The 17,673-nt window shown below is 39.8% G+C and overlaps 1 protein-coding gene across 5 annotated transcripts in view; it reads right to left on the bottom strand.

Moving 5' to 3' along the window:
• Positions 1 to 870: 870 nt before the first annotated feature.
• Positions 871 to 17,673, bottom strand: part of mtrr (5-methyltetrahydrofolate-homocysteine methyltransferase reductase) — a 31,553-nt gene continuing 14,750 nt past the window's right edge. For 4 of the 5 annotated variants that reach the window (XM_028569305.1, XM_028569306.1, XM_028569304.1 and 1 more), the window contains exons 13-15: positions 11,034 to 11,126; positions 3,291 to 3,482; positions 871 to 2,028 (exon numbers count right to left, since the gene is read on the bottom strand). In XM_028569305.1, coding sequence (XP_028425106.1) covers positions 1,884 to 2,028; positions 3,291 to 3,482; positions 11,034 to 11,126 — 430 coding nt within the window. In that variant the 3' untranslated portion in view covers positions 871 to 1,883. Of the gene's footprint in view, positions 2,029 to 3,290; positions 3,483 to 11,033; positions 11,127 to 11,178; positions 11,684 to 17,673 lie in introns of those variants that run through there. The other variant, XM_028569308.1, reaches the window with a different exon arrangement.

The raw sequence follows: 17,673 nt of genomic DNA, 5'->3' as shown, positions 1-17,673 counted from the left end.
GAGGGCATGTTAATGGGGTAGGTAAATAAGAACAGCAGAGCTCAAAGTGTACTTCATGGTTCTGAAATTATTCACTAATAATGATCAAACGCACATCACTTTGATGAAACTTTCCTTCTTGCTACAGCATACATGCAAGATGATGTTGTTTCTCCAACAACAAATTGGAGTCTTGCATTAAATAGAGGCCATGTATCATGTGTGTGTGTGTGTGTGTGTGTGTGAGATGAGATTGGTGGCGCACACAGCATCATTATTTTGATTTGGTCCTCCTCTGCTCCTGTGGCTTGGCGCAGCAGCAGGACACTGAGAGATGAGGGCGAGCAGCTGCAGCCAGCTGCGCCTGGACAAAGACAAGGACAGTTCTACCTTCGACAACACTGTATTAAACTATATTTTTCTGCGTCAGTGAATGTAAAAAAAATAAATAAAATGTAGCGAATGGGGGGGGGGGGTCATCTACGGCGCAGGCAGCAAAGATTGTAAACATGTTTTTCCTCTCCCCTCCCTACAAGAGGATAAACAAAAAGACTGCTGTTAGAAGATTTAATTCTGAGAAGCCTCTCTCTGGGGCAGTGTGCTGCACTAAGAAGCCCATCGCGAAAAGCCTTCAATTAGCAGAGTACGCCGTCATCTTCTGACCAAAGTCACCTTCAACAATCAAATTATCGCTAAGTTTATATAAAACAATCACTCCCAATTAATCAGAGTTTATTAGCTCCCAAATGATTCCCATTGCCTCTTGAAAACTTCCAGTCGCCCCTCCCTTTCATTCTCATGCACGCCAACACACTTCAAATACATGATAGTGTGTAAGGTCGTCCACAAACACACCTGTGTGCACAAAAGAAAATCCGCTGACAGCACTAATTTACGCTGAAAAGTCTTTTAATTCTCGATCACATAAGGCACAGTTGTGTTTGTTTTAAGCACAGTTTGTAATATTTTAGTTGGGTTTACAAGACTTAGAAAAGTTCAGCCTCCAAACTGGCAGTCTGCTGGGTATGTGGGGGCAGACAGGCACAAACAAAGTTAATTGCTCTGGACAGAGCAGCGCATCATCATAGAGATTCCCGCTCTCTGTACTCAAAATATAACTAAGTATAATGATAAATGTGATAATTGTCTTTCTAATATCTGAGGACTTCATTTAGGATTATTAGAATTGCATACATTAACATATTTCTTCATTACCTATGTACCTAAATGCAATGAAAAGTAGTATTACTTATTTTGGAATTGAGATACATGTTAAAATTATCATTTATCTGAAAAATGAAAGACATTATGACTTCAGAGGTAATTTGTGGTTGTTTGGCACATTCGGAAAGTAAAAGTTACTGAAAATGACAATTAAAACAAGTTGTGTGTGTGTGTGTGTGTGTGTGTGTGTGTGTGTGTGTGTGTGTGTGTGTGTGTGTGTGTGTGTGTGTGTGTGTGTGTGTGTGTGTGTGTGTGTGTAAAGAACTACAGATTGCTGTGGCATTTCCCCCCCATCTGGTTTGGAGTACTCCCCTTCTCACCAAAATCACTCCATCACAGCCGACGGAAGTAAATGCCTTTTCCCCAGACAGGACGAACGGAGGAGGCTTGTCTGCACTAAAAGCATTTTCACACTGCAGGACCAATCTTCAGCACTATTGCCCTGACCAAGGTTATTTCTGTTCAAACAGCAAAGCCCAAGATGATGTAGTGAACAGATATCCCCGGGTCAGCATGGTCTATTCCGTCTTGGTAGCTTCGGGTGCTGTACCTCCGGGCTTCAGCATCCCAAATTTTATGGTTCTAGAGGTTACAGCTGAGCATGCAGATTTTTTTTTTTTTTGAAGGTGTAAAAAAGGCCCAGTGGATGCTACAAAATGCCCTTATCTGGTTATCTGCAGTCAGCCCCAGATGTCCTGTAAGTAGCGTTTCTCCTCTCTCAGCGTGGCCAGTCTCTTCATGGCATCCAGTTGGTCCAGCTCAAGCTCCGTTTGGATCATCTGCATCAGGGTGTCGTTTACGTCTTTAGCCATGTTCTTAGCATCTCTGGTGAAAAGAAAAGCGTATGAATAGATTAGAGAAAAGGGCAATACAACCAATAGATAGTCCTACGTGTGTCTAAGCACAGCGACATGCCCATATTTTGTACATCCATCCAGGTGTTGCCAGGAGTGTATCCTGGAAGGAAATAGCTGAAATCTTTCTCTTGCTGTTGCAGCATATTGGGGGAGATTCATCATCCTGTGAACCTAAAGAGATATTTTCTGACTCTGAGAAACATCATTTACTCAAAAGGTAAGTTAAGCTGACTGGCAGTGATGAGAGGAGACAAAAAAGGTGATATTGAGCTATAGATAGAGTACTTTATTAAAGACAGCAGAATTTTTTTTTTGTAAAGTTGTTGACATCACTTTACTTGTTATATGCCTGTGTGTGCTTTGCTTGTTGTCTTTGTACTGGCAGAAACACTGTGTGGGGATATTGAAAGGGACTATGTTTACACTACAGATGTTACACACTGTACAAGATGTTGCATCAGTGTGAGGTCAGCAGTAGCAAAGGAATTGCAGAAGTGATGCTGTGAGCACAAAGTTCACAACATGTTAGCCTCTTCAGCACCTTTTGTAAATTTTTTATGGATTTAGTGCCTTGCTCCAAAGCAGAGCTAGTCATTGGCCGACAGGTGAAGTGGGCAGCTGCACTTGCACCGGATGCAGCTTAGTTGCTTCAAGCACTTTATCCATTAGCAGCAAAATATCAAGTTTTGTCTTTCACTTTCTCTCTTATAAGCAATCATTTACCCATTTTGATAGTACAAAATCAAAAATAGAGATATTTTCATGTCCAGGTTAATTGCCTGCATTTGTACATTGTTGTGTGTAGTGTGCCTTTACTGTGATTTGTAGATGTTAACACAGGAAATATGGAGGAACTTATTTGCGCCTTGTCATCTTCCATCAGCCATTCTTGGGAAACTTCCCGTTTACCTCTGTAAAACGCTTTCTGTTTGAAACAACGATCAGACCTGATCAGCAAAACGGATAATCTTCAGTATTTCCAGAGTCTCGGAGTCTCTGAACTTGGCAAAAGTGCATTGTTGTGCTATGCACACGTAGCCAGAGTGCAGAAAAGACCTGCGAGTGAGATGCTCTGCAGTCCTTTCACACTCACAGTGGATACATTGAATACAAGTGCAGCCGGGACATGACACAACCACACCAGGTGGGATAAATGTAAAGTGGAGTGAAAAAAGCAAATATTCCTCAAACTTTTTTTGCAAATTAGTTATTAATATCAGTGACTCTTACCCGCAGACATAGAAGTAACCGTTCTGTTTGAGCAGGATGTCAGTGATGCGTTGGCTGTTGAGTAGCAGGTTGTGTTGCACATATCGGGGTCGTACTGCTGCAGAGGTGCTGGCCTCCTCCTGGTCATCTCTGGAGAAACACACCTTGAGTTGGCTCAGTGTACCGCTGGACACAAAGGCCTCCAGCTCCTCTCTGGGACAAGCAGAAGGATCGCAGAGACACAACCAAACATTTTAGGTCATTGTAAATCCAATTTTATACAAGTTTGTTCCTGTATTCTTGGACAGGGGTTGTGGATTTGTAAAAAAAAAAAAATAATTGTGAAAAGTCTTTCCAAAGCTAGAATCAGGATCAGTTGCTGAGGTGGAGAAAAGTTCATGTGAGAGTGAATGGCAGAACAAGTTTGTGGGTTAGCACATTATTATATGGAGAATTAAAATGACATGCAACCTAGAAATAAATGTAGAAACTACTGACCTAATAATGCCAATTATTCAACACATTTTCATACTGACGGTTTATTCTTTCACATCCAACACTCTACTAATATTCTTAGCAACAGCATCAACCGCCTCACAATCGATAAATAACCCTCAGAACATTTCCTAAGAACAAAAAAAACCCTGTCACGCTTGATAAAACAGAACACCGATGGGTAAAAAAGTATAAGCACAAATGTGCCAGACAACCAATTTATTTTGTTTAAAGAGAGAATTGTAAAAAATAAAAATATCATAAGCAAGATCGAGTCACTGTTATAAGCATCTTTTTACAATCAATACTTTCAGCCTTGCAGTTAGGTGTAACCTTGCTCCCTATTGCTGGTTTGTTTGCCAACTACCCCTTCTTCTGGCTCAGTGTTTTAAACGGCCTGGGGGTGCTATTGGAAGGGAAGGGAAGAGGAAGGTGCTAAGGGAGTAAGGTTTACTGTGGTTCAGAGCATCTTGTTTAAAGTTAAACAGTCGGAATGAGCAGAAACACACACAGACACAACAGCACACACACGCATAACAAGCCATGGCTCCGAGACCATGGGTGAAGGCCCTCGCCTAGGGGTCGGTGTTTTGCTGCAACCCCTCGACTAAAATTAGGTATTTTTCAACAACATACAGAATCTGCAGTGTAAATACTAAAAAGGGAGAGAGGAGTATTGTTTATAAAAAAAAAAAAAAAAAAAACCAGAATTGTTGCTTCTCCTGAATGGTTTACCATCTAACTTTTTTTATTGGAGACAGAGTCATTAAAAGAAAGCTCCTTGTTTTGACTGAAATGTGTGATTACAAAGTCTGTCTAAACAAGAGCGCGACAACATGAATAACAAGGAGAAGGATGGCAGAGTCTTGTTTGTTTGACGTCTGAATATGAATCATCATAGATTGATAATCGTGTGAGCAGAAACTGGAGGATGACAAAGGACAATTGACTCGTCAGAAATACAAAACAGTCAAGGGTTTCTGAAAGCCAAAACCTGCCAAACTCCTTTGCGCACACACACACACACACACACACACACACACACACACACACACACACACACACACACACACACACACACACACACACACACACACACACACACACACACACACACACACACACACACACACACACACACACACACACACACACACACACACACACACACACACACACACACACACACACACACACACACACACACACACACACACACACACACACACACACACACGGCAATATCCAGGACCCTAACGTGAACCCAGCAGGCCTTCCAATTATGTTTACCCTACAGCATGAAATCACTTGCCATGAAGAGGCCGAGAAATCGGAGGGAGGGGAAAAGGATAAGTGCAGTAGGATGCAGAGGGGAAAGGGGAGGACAAGTTTGATGTGACAAGCAGAAAGATTGGCATCAACCTCTCACAGGGATGTTAAGTGCTGCGGCTGATTGAGGCACATTGCGAGCCTAGTTTGTTTTTTGCTATATTCCAGAACACGATCAGAGAGTTGGTCACATCCTGCCTCGACATTTTGTAATATTTATAAGCCTAAAAAGCAGTTTCAAATTTCACCCTTCTTACGACTTTAGCTGAACTTTCCTTTTAAAAACATGGGACGATGAAAAAAATGCTAAAGACTATGCTAAGCAGGGTTCTCAATTCCCAGGCAATGCCAAATTGCATTTACTTTTAAATAAATAAATGCAGGCGGGCAATTCAACTGTAGGTATGTTGTTCTTATTCTGCTAACCTATTTAAATTGAGTACAACTCTTCACGTGTGGCCCATAAAAACAGACTAATCACTTTGGTCAACACTGTGGGGGTGTTCATCAGAGAAACCCACACTGTGTGAACAAACAGCCTACTACCTGGCTGTGAGTTTGTATTTAACTAAGGGATAGAGGAAGCAAAGGGGAACAAACAACATCCTCTGTGATCTATTCTTGTGTGATTAAGGATGCTAATCCATTCACACCATTTAAACCTGAAAAAGAACTCGCTCACTGCACCAGAATTGAGTACACGTGTGCTGCCAATACTAGCAAGAGCCGATCAATTAGTGTGTAGTCAGGAAAGAATCTGAATCAGAACAAACTGATCAGAGCAATGATCTATTCACAGGTTGAGGGCAGTTAATTGGATTCAATTTGATTATTTTTCACAATGAAAACAGACACCCCTGATAGTTTGCACAGATGGAAAACATTTGATACACACCATTTGATGATAGCACAAGTTAGCACAGAAACGCTGCTCCCTAGAATACAGCCTTTTGGCGGTTATGAGCACTAGATATTTTGGGGGTACTGCGGAAACACGTTGTGAACACGACATGCACATGCAGGTGCACAGAGCTACATTAGCATCAAAAGCATTCATTTGGAGTCAGCTGACAAATGTAAGTCCAATGTTCACTCTCCTTTATTCTATTTGGTCTCCACCAACCCATGAAGAAAATATTTAGCACTTTAGCTGCTAAATGCTCCACTATGTTCACCAGCTGGTCACTAACTTTTTTTCTGTCTGCTGTTTAGTGCTAGGCAGGTAGCATCCGGTGAGTTTTTAAAACTATTTAGAACTTTTTAAAAACAGCTGCCTGCTGTGACTAGAGACTACGCCGATGAGAGCAGCGAGAGTGAACCGAAACAGTAAAGCCGTAAAACAATGAGCTGAAAGTTCCGTAGAGCTGAGGAGAATTTGAGAGGTGGGTGGATTATCATCTGTGGGTTCGTCACTCCGAGTGACCCCTTTTATATTACACAGTGATTTGATCCATTTCTTTTTTACATAAAATATGTATTAGCACAGCTTTAATATTACATATTTGCTATTTAGCTGAATAGTTACTTGAAAGGTTTTGAACATTACTCTTGAGATTTGTTAGCTTTTGAGCTCAACAAATCCAGATAGTCTATCAACTTGGAAATAGATTCATAAAAGAAATGCCTATCGGAACCCAACCATAATAAAAACATCTATGCAACTTCCTGACTTGAGTCACAATTACAGTACATGGCAAAGCAACAAATGTTGGTATTCTGTTCCCTTTCACTCAAAATGTAGGTGAAGATCATGTGACCTTCGTATGTCTGTTTTCTTCCCATACATCTTATAATGCATCCTTGAACTGATTGTCCACAATGCTCACGTCACTTTATCGATCAGCTCCCGTCTTGATAAGCGCCGCCGAGGATCAGCTGTTTCAACCTTGCTGTGCACTTTACTCTTACTATGCGGGGATATACATCTAAACCCCGGACCTGGCGGCGGGGAAGAACAAACGGGAGCAAATGGCGTTTCACCTATGTGTGGATTTGCAGTCACGACCACAGTGAGTTACTCTTACGAGCACACACAAACAAACGGACAAAATTGCTTGCCACCAATATTATGCACGGCGGAGGAAAGACTTGGAACTTCGAAGGTTTCTCCTACGATAAAGTTAGATGCGCCTTCCCCAGACGGTACAGACACATTGCGTATAAAGAACTTGTCGGGTGCTTTCGCACAGACATTACGCACAGATACATTGTGTCCGCATACTGGGGTAAACAAACGAAATGGCGCTGTGGAGAAAGTTGGAGCGGCATGTGATTCGGTGCACTCGTCTCATCTACTCATGCCGTGTCTCTCAAACGTTGTCACCAAACAACAGAGATGCAGACTATTTCAGACTGTTAACCATGCTAAAGTACTCTGGGATCCTAAGGTTAAACCTAAAGGTGTATTTGGGGGACACCTAAATATAAGAAGCGCTGTATCGAAATCTGAACAACTTGAACAGTTGCTAACACATTCCAACCTTGACTTTTTGTGTCTTTCTGAGACTTGGTTAAAACCCACCACTTCAAATAGTGCCGTTCATATTCTAGGCTACAACATCTACAGGCGTGACCGTGGTCATGGTAAAGGGGGCGGAGTAATGATTTATGTCAAGGACAGTTATCAATGTGTACACATGGAATCAGTAGGAGATGTTTTGGAATGTGTGGGGATAAAAATTGGGCTGTCTCCAGAAATGTCATTCGCTGTTCTTGTTTTGTATAGGCCTCCGACAGCAAATAATATATTTTTTGATCACCTAACTGACATTCTTAAAAAATGTGAGGCAAAAGAAATACTTCTCATGGGGGATTTTAATATAAATTGGATGGATAAAAATAGTAGAAAAAAAACTAAAAAAGGAGATTACTCAAAAGTTTACTCAAAAGTTTAATTTTACCCAAATAATTGAAAAAGCAACTCTGATTACTAAAACTTCTCAAACACTTATTGATCTAGTTTTTACTAACAAAGCAGACCGTATCGGTAAAGTTTATAATTTAATAACCGGTCTTTCTGATCATAATTTAACATTAATTGCAAGGAAACTGTCAAAAGCGCGTTACCAAAATTTAAATAAGGCTGATATTAATGAATCTGTACTCTATATCCCCAGGAAAGATATTGAGAAGTTTGATAATGAAATAAGACTGGTAAATTGGTTTGAAAAAGTAAATGATAAAGACAGTAATGTAGCTACTAGTGAGTTGATAGAGAAGTTTCAACAGCTTGTTTTTAAACAAACAAACATTCTAAAGGAAAAAAGGTAAAGCCTAAAGGCAAAATCCCTCTACCTTGGTTAAATGATAATCCATGGAAATTGATGAGAACTCGAGATTCAGCATTAAAAAAGTCTCATAAAACGGGACTTACAACTGATCGTCTGATCTACAATGGACTTAGAAACAAAGTCACTAAGCAGATAAGACAAGCAAAAGCAACATTTTATCTGAATATAATTAAACAAGCAAAGGGTAATTCTAAACAACTTTGGCAAACTATAGACCAACTAACTGGAAAGATGCAAACTAAGAGTGGAATAATAGAGCTGAAAATAGATGACAAAAATCACAAGGATGGTCTAACAGTTTCAAACTATTTTAATAATTATTTTATTGACTCATTGAATTAAATTATCCAACATGTTTCTGGATTGCCTCATCCTTGTTCATCACCTCAGCCTTCCACTTATGATCATGAGGCTCTGTGTTTTAAACACATTGATTATTCTAAAACTGATAAAATAATACAATCCTTATTGAACTCAAAAGCTAAAGATTTCTGGGGACTTGATAGCTCTCTCATTAAAAAACATAGGGAGATTTTAACACCAGCTATTACATATATTGTGAATAAATCCATTGATGAGAGTATCTTCCCCAATGTTTTTAAAACCGCAGTTATAACACCATTTCATAAATCAGGAAGCAAAAATGAAATAAGCAACTACAGGCCTATTAGTATATTGCCTGTAGTATCTAAAATTCTTGAGAAAGCCATGATAGAGCAGCTAACCAATCACTTAGATTGTAATGATTTGTTGCACTCCATGCAGTTCGGTTTTAGATGCAACCATTCCACCGACGCAGCAAGGGCGTAGAGATCATCATGTACGCGGATGATGCCGTCATCTACGTACATGGGAGGGATATGGAGCAAGTAGCTACTAAATTGTCCTCAGCCATGGACAAAATAAGTAATTGGCTTAAATCTTCTTGCTTAACACTAAACATCGAAAAAACTGTTGGAATGTATTTTGCTAAGTCCAATAAAGTTAAAAGATATGCCTAACATCTATTTTAATGGACACAAAATTAACATTGTCACAGAAATAAAATATTTAGGTGTCCATTTGGACCAAACTCTAAGTTTTAAAAAACATTAAAAGAATGTGCAACTCTATTAAATATAATATCTCTGTTTTTAGACACATTAGGAATAGTTTGACAATTGAAGCATCTTTCATGTATTTCAATGCCATGATCTCACCACACATCACCTACTGTTTGTCCTGTTGGTCTCAGGCCAACGAGACTACACTCAAATCCCTTAGATCGGTCTATAATCAAGCGTTAAAAGTGCTTGATAGAAAAGCCCTTCGCTATCATCTTTGTAATATTCTCAGTAAATATAAAATATTAAGTTTTGATTCCCCAATTAGATATACAAACCTAAGAACCGTCTTTAAAATTGTTAATAATATTGCTCCACCCTCAATGAAAAAATTTCTAGAACTTTATTCTGAACATACAAACAGAACATCACGCTCCACTGCTCAGAGAAATTGTGCTATCCTGAAAAGATCCTCTGCCTTTGCACAGACAGCCTATTCATTTAAAACCATTAAACAATGGAATCAACTCCGAGGCAGTCTAAAGTTGTCTGTAGATTTGAATAATTTCTCTCAAAATTTAAAGAAATACATCCTTGATAACCAGCTATGTAAGCATCAGCATACTTAAAAGTTTACAAATGTAATATTGAGGTAAATGTTTTTGACTATGTTGTATATATTTTAGGCTGTGATGGTTTTTTGATTAGTTTTTTATTTAAACATCTGATTAGTGTAATCTTGCATGTATTTCTTATTACTATTGACAGTTATTTGTAATATGTTTTAATATTGTGTGCACCTGCCCGGGGACTGCAGATTGAAACTAGCATTAGCTAACTCTGGTACAAAACATCTTTTCGTAAGATTAATGTATTTTGTACATTGTCCCTGACAAATAAACTAATAAAATAAATAAACGTAAACAATGCGTTAGCATTAACAATAAAAATGTATCTTTTCTGAAGTGTACAACAGGAATCCCTCAGGGTTCAATTTGCGAACTGATGCTCTTTAGCCTCTTTTACAAATGACCTTCCTAAATCACGCAGGTTGACAAATGTACGCAGATGACACATCTGTATACCTATGGTACAACAGCTAAGGCAGTTGCAGAACAACTATCAATACACCTGGATGCAATAGCCCGATGGCTTGAAAATTCAAAAGGGTACAGATGGATGTTTCTTGTAAGTTTATGTGATCCATTTTAATGTGGCAATGTTTAAGGTTTGTTTCTATGACTGTTTAAAAGCCCTTCTAGGGACAGGTTTTGGAAATTAACAATAGCTATAAATGCTGTGATGCTGTACATTGGAGATTTGTTGCACAAATGTCTATGTCATAGTAGCTGTCCCTATTGAAATAAACATGAAATGTGTGGTGAAGAGAGAACACCCACATCATTAATACAGACAGCAAGACGTTCATTATGCAGGTCACAGATTTCAATATGGAACATTCAGTGGCAAGGTGAAGAGGGATGTTAGTATGGAGGACAATATACCTGACTCACAAAGTTTAAGGAAATTATGTATATAATAGGTCAAAATATTAGTGTATGGGGTTTGTGAATAACCACTGAACTTAAAAAAGGAACACAGCTTGCCTGAACAGGTAATCCCGGTCTCTGTGGCGACAACCAAAGAACAGCCAGGTCTCGCCAAATGTGGCCTCAGGGTTCTCCTTCCTCTCCATCTCTCTGTAAGTCAAACAGCGAATGTTAGTGGTCAATCAATACCAACAGACGGCCACACCAGATGGAGGAGAGGGAGTCCTTCCTCACAGTAGAGGTTAAAGAAGAGTAGTGACACCATTAAGCACTGTCTGCAATGACGGTACACAGAGTGCCACAATAATTGCCTAATGCACGGAAAACTGTGTGTGCTGCAGCGAAGACATTATATGTATTATTAAATTTCACCCAAACAGAAGGATAGATCCCATCACTATAAACAGTTACTGAAAATTAAACTAGGGCTTGTGCTTTGTGTGTGGGTGTGTGTTTCTGTGTTCCAGTGCAAAAGAACTGCTCCTGCAAAAGTGATTCCTCTTGTGGCTTTGGAGTTTGGCAAAGCTCCCAGAACTCTTTGCAGACGATGGCAACGCAGCGGCACAAAGCGGCTCTGAAGATGACGGTATCTGTGCCGCACACCTGCTGCAAAGGTGACAGGTCTCTACCAGATAACAACAGTTGACCCCCAACCTTTCATGATGCCATCAGTCAGTTGATTCTCCAAAGAGCCCTGCATTATCTGTCTGGGGCGGAATGAAGAAAGAGAAAGGGGTGTTGATGTGACCGACCACAACGGGGGGGCTGAGGAATACCACAGAGAGGCATTGAGACTCGGCCCTTTGTGCTGCTCCGCTGCACTCTGAGGATATGTGCTGCTTCGCCTAAACATCACCCTTTGACCAACAGACTGAATCATGCTTTGTGTTTTCCAGCACTCACAAAATTGAAATGGTAGCCAACTCTTATGGTTGGTGGAGTTCTATGGAGCATAAAAAAATCGTTAACACATTTACTTTATTGCCGAAATGATAACTCAATTAATTGATCAGTTTGAGCGACAGACAATTAATCACCAGCAAATTTATATTATTATTAAACCAATATAAAACACACATATACACATAATCAGCTACTTTCAATAAACATTTGTGTCTGATATGGTGTTGGGATTTTTTGGGTTTTGAAGGGGACATACAGTATTATGCTTGTTCTCAGGTTCATACTTGTATTTTGTGTTTCTACTAGAACATGTTTACATGCTTCAATGTTCAAAAAACACTAATTTTTTCATATTACCCATGGCTGATGCACCTGTATTCACGGTCTGTCTGAGACACTGTTATAGCATCCGTCTCTTTAAGCCCCTCTACTGAAAAAACACCCAGTCTACTCTGATTGGGCATTTCTGAACAATATTACATGTTTCCCTGACGTTAGCATGAAGCTACATGTAGCAGTGTATGAAATGTAAACTCTGCAATAATGTACCTGGAGCAGGTGACGTCGCCTGAGCACAGAGTAGGAAAAAAAAAAAAAAAAAGAAACTGAGGTTTTTGCTTACAGGGATTACTCTTACATACATTTACCTCATTATTTGAAGATTTGGCCACATTTAATATGAACATTCGATATAGTAACATATATGACAAAGGAAAAGCATAAAAGATCCCCTTTAAAGTAAAACTAATGGAAACAAGACTTGTCCTGCATCACCGAAACTCCATTCTCAGTAAACATGCACTGGAAGGTTCTTGCTTGTACATAACTTAAACTCAGATATAGGTAAGTACAGAGGGACTGTCTCCCTCCAGCACAAATATGGAGTGAAACTAAATTGAATTAATGGGTTTCATTTGAGAGCAATAACCAAACCATTGAAAAGTCATGACAGCATGTTAATTTCTTCCGGCAGCATGTTGAAATGTACAAGGATGAGATGAAAAGATCTTTGACATACTGTAACAGATGATGTCTATCAAGCAAATGTCAATCAAAGCCAAAGTTAAGATTTAAAAAAAAAAAAAAAAAAAAAAAAAATGTAGAAGGAGGAACCCATTTTGTTTTTGTTACAAAAAGTTTACCTTAGATCATTATCAACGTCCTCAGAAGAGTTGTGGGCAAACATGGAGAGACAGATGCAGAATTGAGAATTGGGAAGGCTACAAGAGCTTTTGTTACACTAAGGCCCATCTGGAACTCAAAGGAAATACGCCAAAACATCTAACTGCTGCTCTGCAGTTCAGAAACATGGAGAACAACAAAATCCTCCACCAACAAAGTCCAGACCTTTGTCAACAAGTGCATGAGCAACTTCTAGAAGATACCACTGGCCAAACACCATCAGAAATAAAGATCTGTGGAAGAAAACAAACTGGGACGAGGGAGACCCAGAAACAGCTGGAGGAGGTCAATAGACAGAGGCAAAGGCAATAAAGTACACTTGGACGGAACTGGAGAAAGTGGCCTTAAACTGAGAGCAGTGGAGAGGAATGGTGGATGACTTGTGCTCCACTAGAAGAGAAACAGTTTACATAAGCCATGTCAACTTAGAGCGTTAAAATGTAATTTCAATAAACAGTCAATGTGGCTCATTTGGTGGTCAATTTCCCCAATATTGCTAATGGCTGATAAAAATTCTAATTGGTTAACAAGGGCATGGAGGGCAGAAAAAAAATGTTCTGCTTCTAAAGGGAGGCGTGACAAAAAGTTTATCATGCAAATAGGGCTGCCACCTCTTAGTCGATTAGTCGACTAATCGGTTGTTTTGGTCTTAGTCGACTAAGATTTCTTTAGTCGATTAGTCATTTTTTATGCTCATTCATGGTTAATTACTCATTTCCAAGAAACTTATGAGCACATTTATGGTAAACACAAAATTTAAAATGGTGCTTTTGCAGGATTAATTGTGGAGAAACTCAGTTTTACAGATGGTTAATTAACTACATTTATATTGCTTTTCTAGTCTTAACCACCTCTCAAAGCGCACAGCTCTGTCAATTAAATCAACTAATCGATTAGTCGACGAAATTGTATAAGGGTTAGTCGACTAACAATTTCTTTAGTCAAGGACAGCCCTGCATGCAAAGCTTCTCAAATGTTTTTTGCTTCGTTTTATTTAATTGTAAATTAAATATCTTTTGGATTGTTAGTTGGACAAAAACAAGCAATGCGAAGACTTCAGATGGACATTTTCCCATTTAACATTTGATATATATATATATAGATATAGATATATATATATATATATATATATATACATATACATATATATATATACATACATACATACATACATACATATATATATATATATATATATTATCTACCCTGCCCTGTAAAGCGACTTTGAGTCCATGAAAAGCGCTATATAAATTCAATTTATTATTATTATTAATTAAATGTTTGACCAGTTAATGGTCAAAATGGTTTGCAGCACGTTTGAACTTTCTGTCTGTGACTGCAGCCCATTAACAGAGCTGTCTGGCTGACTTGATCCAAATGCTCAGATCCCATCCATTAGCATCCTGGACGAGATTCTTCTGATCTGCAAACAGCCTCAAGTAAACTCATTTTAGTGGGCTCGTCTCTCTCCTATCGCCGCCTGCCCTGCAGGGATCAATACCAATATGAAAAACCTGGATTCCATTCTGAGTAGACCACACCGGCGCCGTTCTCTGAATACAAATCACATCACATCACATCCCCACACTATAACAGCCTGCAATACAATCCCAGGAGGGAAGGCAGCATCTACAGAGCACTCCATTTAGGGTTGAAATCAGAGGCAGTTGCCTTTCAGTGCCATTCAGATGATCAGCAGGAGGGGGAAACTGCAAGGAAAGCTGGGGTGAAGACTTGGTAAACATCCCAATTATCTCATATTTTTTTATCCGTTTTCCTTGCATCTCTGTGTGAGAGGTGCCGAGTTGCTTTTTAGGCATAGGAATACAACAAGTACAAAAACAAGAGCGTAAATACAACAACAGCTCAAAGCTTAAGCCCTGGCCTTGACCAACTGCCACTTTGCTCGTTTGAAAGCCATGATGTCTCTCTCTTTCTAATGGGTGGGCCAAATTCTCTGGGCGGGCAAAGCAGAGAAAGGGGCAGTAACCTTGCTCCTTATGACCTCATAAGGAGCAAGATTCCAGATTGGCCCAGCTGAGCTTTCATTTTCTCAAAGGCAGAGCAGCATACCCAGGGCTCGGTTTACACCTATCACCATTTCTAGCCACTGGGGGACCATAGGCAGGCTGGGGGAACTCATTAATGTAAAAAAAAAAAAAAAAAAAAAAAAAAAAAAAACTCATAAAGTGAAATTGTCATGCCATGGGACCTTTAATCACTGAAATTATATTGCAGAATTACACCCATGTACATTCAACGTTCTGAATTCAAAATGTTTTCATAATACAGGACAATGCTGAGTAACATGCTGTAGCTAATTGTAATCTGCTGTCTGGTTAGACTGATAAATAGAAGCTCAATATTCGTTCACACAAACTTTAATACAAGTTGTCATAGTGAAAGTGCCAAGTATGCCTGCTGGCAAACCTAAATATTGAATTGTGTAAACTGATTTTTATCCAAAAGAAAAGCTTGTTAGAGCTGTTAAGGAGATTAGGGCAAACCACTCCGTTAAAATACAATATTTGTTTAACTGTCACTGTTCTCAGTTAAATAGAAAGACACTGAAAATCACATTCTCCATAAAATCCTTCCACGAAAACCACAGCAATCAATATCAGACTACTGGGGGGGTTATTAAAATCTCCCAGTACCACCAAGTGTGCCTCTGACCTTTAGAGATGCTTCTTCTACTTGTTACCAGCGCTACAAACTCATACAAAGTTCTTTTGAAAAAAAGCCATCGATTAACAGTAGGGGTGGAAGAGGGGAATCGAAGTGTCCCCATGATGTTTTGTTGCCAACAGTAGCCTTCTCAGGCCTTGAGGCAGATACAGCGTCCCGTTGACAAAGTGGTGATTGTTATCTCCTATCAGAGTGCAGTGTCAGCCGCCGAGACTTTGTTTGGAATCTCAAGTTAGATTCTGTAGAACGGCGCGCACCATGACAGGTTTTTACAATCCTCCAGCACAATACACAGCTGGCAGGGGAGAGGATGAGAGACACAGAGAGGGAGAAGGGACTGAGGAGACAGTCGAGCTGGTTCACCTAAGTTTATACTTCAACAGTGAAGAGCCTCTTGAAAGAAAAAGAAAACAATGCATTTGAAATTTGATAAAATGCATTTTTTAAATAAAAAGAGTCTCAAGAATGCATTTGACGAGGGGTTGCAGTTGTTGCATTATGCCTTCCAAAATCAAACAAGGTCTGAGTGTTTAGCTTGCACTAACGAGCAGGGCTGCAAAGAAAGAACATTAATAAATCACTTATCCATTTTGATATCTTAGATTTTAGAGATCAGTGTTTGGGTACCACTGTAAGGCTCAAAGTAAGACGGATATGTTCATATCACAGCCTTTCACAGAGTACGGTCTCTCTGGCTCAACCTTGATCATCGAGAAGAGGAGTCAGTCTGAAAACGTGTGCCATCTTCAGTGCTCCTGCATCCCAAAGGGCGCAAACATCTCTCAACCCACATGACCACTCATCCAGAAAACAGCCATCTCTTCAGCCGGTGCCGAGTCACCTCTCAGAGCAATCACCCGCTGACGCCAGCCGCCACAACAGAGCAGACGTCCGGAGAATTCAGAGACAATTGGAGTTGACTGGGGCATAACCTCATTTATACAAAGCCACCCAAGAGTTAGACATGTCAGTCTGACGAAAATGTGACTGACTCTTCTCTATCCAGGCTGATGCCTGTGTGTTGAACTAGGCCCACAGACTTGTTAGAAAGCAGAGGCTTACTCTGCTTTCTAACAAGTCTGTGGGCCTGGTTCAACACACAGGCATCAGCCTGGATAGAGAAGAGTCAGTCACATTAAACTCTTTTGACAGGTCATCATCTTGCAATCTTGATTTTCCCCATCAATTCAGAACCTCCGAAAATTAAACAAAATGTCACGTTTTCTACCAAATGATAGCCTCCTTCAAGGATTTAGACTTAAAGCAATGGTTTAACAAGCCTGAGAGAACTACGGTGTACTCAGCTAACCGTCGATATCCTCACACCACCTCATCAGCAAATACAAGCAATGATTTACTCCCTACAACGTGGCCACCACCTACCAGACTTTTTACTTTCAAATCAATAACGCTCCTATGTGCTGCTTTGACTCCTGGCTCTTCATTACAGGCCGAGTCATAAACTTGTGAATCTGAAAGGGCTTAATTTATTCCTGTAGAGACGAGTGAAGCATCTGAAATAATCCCCGACGTGTTAACAGCCCTCGCCGCTAGATTTATTATGCCTTATGAGATGTACATGGCGTCAACTTTTATCGGCTTTGAACGTGGTCTCATTTAATTGTCTCTGCAGATTACTCGAAAATATGCATAGATGATGTGCACTTAACATCATTTGAACATTGGGAATATTCATTACTGACTGCAGAATTTTAGCTGAAATAATCTGTGTCTCACAGCACACCAATCAGCATATAACATGCATGTTTCTGATTCTTGACATGAACATTTAGCTGACCTACTTCAGCAGCATATCTTGGAACATGTATAACACTGGCAGGATCAAGAACATTACCACATGCACGCACTGGATCCTCTTGACGGAGACATTTGCAAAACTGGGAATCTCAATACACACCACCTC

Source organism: Perca flavescens, chromosome 22 (assembly GCF_004354835.1).
Source record: "Perca flavescens isolate YP-PL-M2 chromosome 22, PFLA_1.0, whole genome shotgun sequence".
NCBI classification, from domain to species: Eukaryota; Metazoa; Chordata; class Actinopteri; order Perciformes; family Percidae; genus Perca; species Perca flavescens.
The sequence above is the reverse complement of the archived record's forward strand: the minus strand, read 5'-3'. Positions and strand labels throughout refer to the sequence as shown.